Source organism: Halyomorpha halys, unplaced genomic scaffold (genome assembly GCF_000696795.3).
Source record: "Halyomorpha halys isolate HHAL.00 unplaced genomic scaffold, Hhal_1.1 Scaffold337.1, whole genome shotgun sequence".
Taxonomy (NCBI): domain Eukaryota; kingdom Metazoa; phylum Arthropoda; class Insecta; order Hemiptera; family Pentatomidae; genus Halyomorpha; species Halyomorpha halys.
The window spans coordinates 133477-140877 of NW_027104734.1; the positions used below are offsets into that span (position 1 = coordinate 133477).

Sequence of the window (7401 nt, forward strand, 5' to 3'; positions counted from 1 at the left end):
AATTTTCAGGAATAGAGTTATTCTTTTTAAATTTTCAGGAATAGAGTTATTCTTTTTAAATTTTCAGGAATAGAGTTATTCTTTTTAAATTTTCATGAACAGAGATTGAAATATAAAAATTAATGCCAATATGAAAGTTGTAAGGATTAGTTTTAATAAATCTTATAACGTAACTGTGAATTATAAATTTTAAATGTTAAGAAACTTTGTATAAATGAATAATTCAACAGTATATTTAAATACAATTCCAGCTGCTATAGATCACTAACACTCCTAGATTTTGAATTATTAATAAGAATCTATACTTCTAAAACAAGATATTTTTTCTTCAATAATACTCCACCTAATAAATAGGTTTACAGTCACGTTTCATGATAAAAATGTCAATTTCTATTTTGTCAATAAACAAGAAAATTATTGAAAATATTGATGTCAAAAAGGGACCTTTACAAACATTCTATACTCACACTTTAGAAATATGCATCCATTCGGTCTGAAATAGTTCAATAGGGAATTATGGCCCAGTAAGAAGAAAACATTTGAGGGTTTGTCAATAATTAACAAATAACTTGCGTATCGCCGCGGACCCCTCCTATCATGAGACTAACTCACGGAAAACAGACAGTGAAGATTGCTAAAAATCCTTTAATGCCAGGCTAAACATAAGACGCTTATTTAAAGAGGAAAAGGAGATAATCCTGATTAAAGGCAATACGTAGATTATACTGATTTAAGAATTCTTCATACTTTAATCATATTTAAATACAAAACTCGACATTTTTTTAATATAAAATGCAAATCAAGATAAGAATTTTGAAGTACTTCTGTTACACATTATTTTAATTAAATTCCTTAAAGTATCAACTAGCCATCATTTAATTAATACTGTTCTTTAAATCATTTAATTAATTGTAAAAAATATGAGATATCAAAATAAATTTGTCACAATAAAATTCAATAACTTGAATTTCTCTGATTTAAAACCTTGTAAATTACTTGTTTTATTTCACTGATGACAAATTGAAACGAACTTTAGTAAACTAGCATATTTTTTTTATGGTTTCAATCTTAAAACTTGACTCCTAATTTGAAGGGATCTTCAAAACAATAGTAAATTCATTAGATCGATAACATTCTAAAGTAATAAATAATTCTTAAAAATCTTTATACTTATTTTCAAACAATTTATCCAAGCTCTTAAATTGTCACCAATATTATAGGTATAATATTTCATTCCAGATTTTTCTTCATCAATCAAGAATTCTTTTTTACACGAATGCAATGTTAGGAATGGAGGATTATTATATCATTTATTTAACCAACAGATACTTAAAATCCATCTTTTCATAGAAAAAAGTATATTAAGTGAAAATCGAATAATATACTTTATAAATGAGGCAAAGTTAACAAAAATAAATACTGACAGTTTAATTAAATTAATCAAACATAGGTACACAAACAGAGAATATTTTGGGACATTTTATAATTCAAACAGATTTGATAAACATAAATGCTGTTTTATTAAGGAATAAAGGTTCATATGAAATTCATGCTTATATCGTTTATAGTTTTTTCTTATATAGTTTATAGTTTTTTTTTTATTCACCTAACTTACTTTATACTTACTTGCCAAGAAAAAATATATAAGTCTGCAGATTTCACCAATAAAATATACAACATATAAATTCAATCTTGAGATATCATATTCTTTTATTATTTTCAGGGGAACATTACATAATATACATTTTTTAAATAGAAATTTACAGTGTTAATGAACTATTATTATTAACAAAATTAACTCATAATAGAAAATAATATTTGAAGCTAATTAAATAATACTGAAAGAAAATTCATAACTTAATATAAAAGGCAAAATAAACATTTACCAACATTTAACTTAAATCAGGGAACTTTTGATCAAGTTGTATCATAAAGTACTTTTTTGAAAATATGATACTCGTAGTCATGTCCAAAATTCCTAAAACTAGCAACTAGTCGCCAATTAATTAATGCTATTCTTTAAATCAGAATTCAACATCACTAGACCATTTTTACTTTTGTTTCAAAATCTATGGATTTAGACTATTAAATTCATTTCAAAAGGAATTGCATAAATCAGGAACAGCCTTTGACCGGTTTTTTTAAATCCCCTATAACTATAATGTGTTGCATAATACTTGAGCTATTAATCTCATAATCAACAGTTTCATTAATCAAAGATATACAAAATTAAATTCAATTATTCAACAAAAATCTAAAGTGCCCCTCGTAAACTGTCCAAAAATTTAGTGATTAAATATGTGTTTCACTTTACAAATATTGGAGTCTTGAACAATGATTACAACCATAAAGTTTAACTGAAAATGCACAATATAATACCTTCAAATACATAACGTTTAAACAAAATGGTCAATATTAATGATACCTAAGTCATTCCTTACTATGAAACAAATAAATGAATGAAACTGTTTTTCAAGCTCAATTAAAAAATGGCATTAATTGGAAGCAACTACATAAGTAAATTATATTACATAAAATAATAAGAATGCTTGGTAAGGGACAATTGTTTGTAAAAAAAATAAATTCAAAGGTTTAAAACAACTTCAATTTCTATCATAAAAATAAAACTGAAAAAAAGGAATCATCTGGTTGCCACTTTAAATACATTGAAAAGGCTTTAAAACAACATTCAATCCTATATTATAGCAAATTACATAGAATTTAGTACTTAAAATTCAAATAATAAATGAAAGAAAACAAACTTACGAGTGAAAAAAGTTTCCTAAAATTTAACATCGTATACAAAACAAAATATTAATATAATACGGCCTTCAAAGCAAACTAATTTTTATAAAAAATATTATAACTGGTTATTTTACGAAAGGCAGCAAGAAACTAATTAGTTTTAAATTCAATGGGCCCTCTTGTACACTTCAGATACGATACTGTAATCAATTCAGTCAGCTGTTATTGTTGACAGTAGTCAGTAAGCAAATGTTCGGTCGAAAGTATTTTAACTCGAAATCGAAGTTTGTAACTTATGAGTGAATTTGATTAGTTGTTTGATTTTATTTCATAGTTTTAATAACTCCAAACTTGTTTATAAATAGATTTCATTTTACGCTTGTGTATTAAAATGAATATCAAGACGATGATATCGTTTTTGACATTCAGCAAAGGAGACTAATATTCGTTGGATACCAAATTTGTCATAGAAGCGCGGAAATCGTTTTTGTATCTTATACCTGGATAAATTCATTTATGAATATGTCATCGCCCAGTGCTGGGAAAAGACGTATGGACACTGATGTTATTAAGTTGTATCCTTTGTTTTCTTCCATAAACAAAGACTTCTTTATTTCTGTTTCTATGTGATTTTTAAGATAATTAGTGTTAAGGTAAACTTACAGAATTAAGTATATTATGCTATTTAATTCCCTACATCTTAATTTTTATTAATTTATCTAAAATGTCATTCCTTTCTTGATGATAATTACTTGATTGATTTGATATAATAAATTGGACTTGAAAGATAATTGATAAACCTTGTATTATAAATAGTGTATTTTAACTCTTCGGAGGTTATTTTTTGTATGTATTCACCCAAAACTTAATAGTTTTAAAAAGTTTTCATTTTGAAAATGCGTTGAATTTTACTAGTTTCCACCTATTCTTTATCAATTTGTCCATGACGTTTAAGGACAGTATATGTTTTTTTTTAATTTTACATTTGAACTTACTAGCTATTTCTTTTTATAGTTTAATAAACCAACATTTACTCATGCATTGAGTTATATTTAAGTTAAATGTGTATGATTTACAATGTTTTAGTTTACTCTTTACATAATCTTGATACATTTTGTTTTTTAAACAATTAACTCGATCATTTAATTAGTGTACTGATAAAAATTGTCTTTTAAGCTGCTATAATAAATGGTTTGGAAACATAGTAATGTGATAAGTATGAATGCATAGGTAATCCATTATTGTTATTCATTGTCAAAAACAATAACACCTATTTAAAGGCCTCTCGCTAGAAAATTTCTTACTAAACAATTGAACACAATGATATTCAGCATAAAAGGCTTCTTTCCGATTAATAATGATTGATGCTAGCAATAAAGGTAGAAATAAGAAAGTCCTTAATTCTTAACCGTTTAAGGACCACAACTTTTTTCTTTGAGGTTGCTTATAAAACTTTCAATGTTAGTTAAAGAAGGTCCAATTAATACATAATGAATGATTAAAATTGTTCGAACTCTGGTCCTATTTGATGATCATTGCTGAAAGCTAATATTGGTCTTTAAGTCCTATCTTTTTGAAAGAAATTTCTTGCTCATGGTACAAGGAATTACAACGAAATAGCTTATAATCAGTAGTTTATGCTTAAAAATAATTTATACATTTATTTTGTTTTACATTTTTACTTACAGTATAAATTTTAAAAAATTGAATAGAGAGAAAACAATATTTTTTGAACTGGCGCTATTTTCACAGTTTAGTATGAAAATCGGTTAACAAATGTATACACTCTTAATCTAAATTTTTCAAATATTGTGTGCACTATTGATTTGTATTACTCTCCTGCACAATTTGTTTGTATACGGGTTGGCACAAAATTAGTGATCTGTCTGACCAAATCTGATGGAATGAACGTTCTCTGAATTGATTTATTCCCTCATTTTTCCGTTGGATAAATATCAAAATTCAGAAGTTAGTAGCCATCCTCTGTACTCAGATACTAGGCATTATGTCTAAATCGCTTAACTATTAATGAAGGGGCAAAACTGTTCCGATTAATCATCATTTATCAAAGTTTCTCCTGTCTTCCCTTAAGTAGTAAAGCATCAGCTGGAGCCAGAAGTTGTGGTCTTAGTAAATGAAAAAAGTCTGTTCTCATACTTGTTTCCAGATTCATCTTTTGTCAGAAGAGGAGGTGGGGTTTAAACAAACAAAGTAGTTAGTTGTAAATTTGGATTCTCTTGTCCAAAAAAAGAATATGAAGGACTTATTAGCACTCAACTATGGCATGAAATTAATTTATTATTAGGAAATCCTGTTAGCAATAATGGTTCAATTCTTATTTTGTTATAAATCATATATAGCATAAAGGTATGACTATAAATATATAATATGACTTGATTGTTTTTCTATTTATTTTTTTTTTAATCGTTTATGTCTGAAACTTGGAAATGTAAGTAAGAGGTTGGATGGTTCAATAACTATTTGGTAATAAAAATTAGAAATGAAAATATCAGTTAATCTCAGCATTGCTATAACAATAAGGGTTTAGTGTTTACTATTTATTTATTTTTTGCATTACTATTTAGCTAATTTTTGGGTTTATCAAAAGCTGTTATATGCCAAAACATAAAATTCATTAGTTTGGTTAGAAGTGAGAATTTTTTTGCTTACCTCTGAAAAGTTTGTTAGAACCTTTTTACAGGGAACTCTTCATTTTTTAAGCATATAGCATTAATAATTCATCAGAATGAACACAAAAAATGGAAGAAAAAAAAAGTTCATATATAAAGAATTTAGAAGAGGCTAAGTGTAATTCTTGCTTTGTGTAAGAGGAATATATACTGAACAAAAGATGAGACTGAAAAGATTAACGAACTGTTGCACAAAATTCATCTAGACGTTCTCATATCTCTCAATGTTATTCTGAGGAAAATTGACTCTATGCCAATAACCAAATATAACACCTTCTTAGTGCGTTCATATTCCAATCCTTAAGAACCAGAAAACCTTCCTATGTCATACTCCTCACCCTTTGTTTATTCATTCAACTGTTAACACGTTAAGTATTACCCTCTCCCACTGAGTTGAGTGGGAGAGGGTATTTATACCCGTTTCGCGGATTTCCAGTTATAAGTAGGACAGCAGGTACTAATACCTGTTCCGCTTGTAAGTGGCAATCTGCGAAACTAGTACAAATGCCTGCTCTCACTCATAATTTGTTGAATACAAGATCTCTACCTACCACATTATACATCCATTATTCTCATAGAACTGCTTCCTTCGAAAAATCTTTTATCCTTCAAGCTACTTCATTTTGGAATTCTTTACTCATATCAATTTGTAAAGCTTTCTCCTTAAGATCAATTATGTATCCATCTCCCTAATTATCAATCTTCTGTATACTTGTAAATAATAAATATCCATATAAGCTTGCATAAATATGTATATATATTTTTTTCTTATGTTCTTATTTTATTTATATAATTATTATTGTTTGATCTAATTTTGTTGAACTTCGCATAATGTAGCCAAGTAAATGCTATTCATATTGTCCACATTGTTATTAGGGGATTAAGTGTTCCAGAATAAAGATAGATTTTTCATTCAGCAACAAATTTTTGCTACCAGGAAATAAGTAATGTGGTCAGGTAACTTCTGCTTATGATAACAGAATGGATAACACTTATTGTGATTCCAATATTTTTACGTCAGACGAACAGTGCTCTAGCTGAAATGGGTATTTTGCACCATTTGTTATCTCGCATGTCCAGGATATGTTCCATGTCAGTGGCAGTTTAATAACAACTTCTTAATACTAGCATGTAAATTGATTGTTTGATTGAGTTGTGGGCCACAGTCAGCTACATCTGGCACTGAGCTCATTGCTGCTTTTCTTCCGGAACTGCTGGAGTGCATCATGAATAGTAGAATTGGCTACTCCTAGCTTGACTTATTTTTAGGTACAATGCATCGAATTCTTCAGCCTTCCGTACAGGCTATGATTTCATTCGAATAAACCATTATCCTCGACCAGAATAGATAAATTGTTAATGATAAGAAGTGCATGGTTAAAAAATTGAAGATTTTTTAAAATCTTGGTATAATAAATTGATACAAAAACCTACTTCCAGTTAAAAAGATCCGAGTCTGGTAAAGCAATCTGAAGACAAATGAGTGATTATTTCCTCCTCTAATGATCCTGAAAGGATTATTTCAATATATATTGTAATAATTTTAAAAAAATATAAAAAATAAAATAAAAAGAATCTGAATCGTTTTTTTTACTTTCTTCAAATATAAGAGATAACTTGGGTTCAAATTAAGAACTTTACTCTTAAATGGATAATATAATTTATTCAAATTTAATAATATAAAAGACTCTTAATTTTATTATATAAAAAGAGAGAGAGAGACTCTTAATCTCAGGGCGTGTGGTTGCTAGACAATCAGAATAGGCATTTACAATAATCTCAATTAATTTAATTTAAATCTATTATACAAATGTATTCTAATTTAGTTATAACAAAACTAACCAAGCTCACGATGTTCCTTTTGAGATCCTTGATGTTCTTTGTTCTTGCTATTGTTTGACGTCCAAGATGTCTTCTTTCTTCATGCTGGACAGGAATTGATGAAGCTACATCCTCTCTCCTTGGA

General features: G+C 27.7%; 2 protein-coding genes across 3 annotated transcripts in view; one reads left to right on the forward strand and one right to left on the reverse strand.

The window, feature by feature from the left end:
- Ssadh (succinic semialdehyde dehydrogenase) overlaps positions 1–2942 on the reverse strand; it is a 37929-nt gene extending 34987 nt beyond the window's left edge. The window contains exon 1 of one of the 2 annotated variants that reach the window (XM_014421715.3): positions 2767–2942. In XM_014421715.3, coding sequence (XP_014277201.1) covers positions 2767–2796 — 30 coding nt within the window. In that variant the 5' untranslated portion in view covers positions 2797–2942. Of the gene's footprint in view, positions 1–467; positions 617–2766 lie in introns of those variants that run through there. The other variant, XM_014421716.3, reaches the window with a different exon arrangement.
- Positions 2943–2949: 7 nt separating this feature from the next.
- LOC106681412 (ubiquitin-conjugating enzyme E2 H) overlaps positions 2950–7401 on the forward strand; it is a 48692-nt gene continuing 44240 nt past the window's right edge. Inside the window, exon 1 of the mRNA XM_014421717.2 lies at positions 2950–3320. Coding sequence (XP_014277203.1) covers positions 3262–3320 — 59 coding nt within the window. The 5' untranslated portion in view covers positions 2950–3261. The remainder of the gene's footprint in view (positions 3321–7401) is intronic.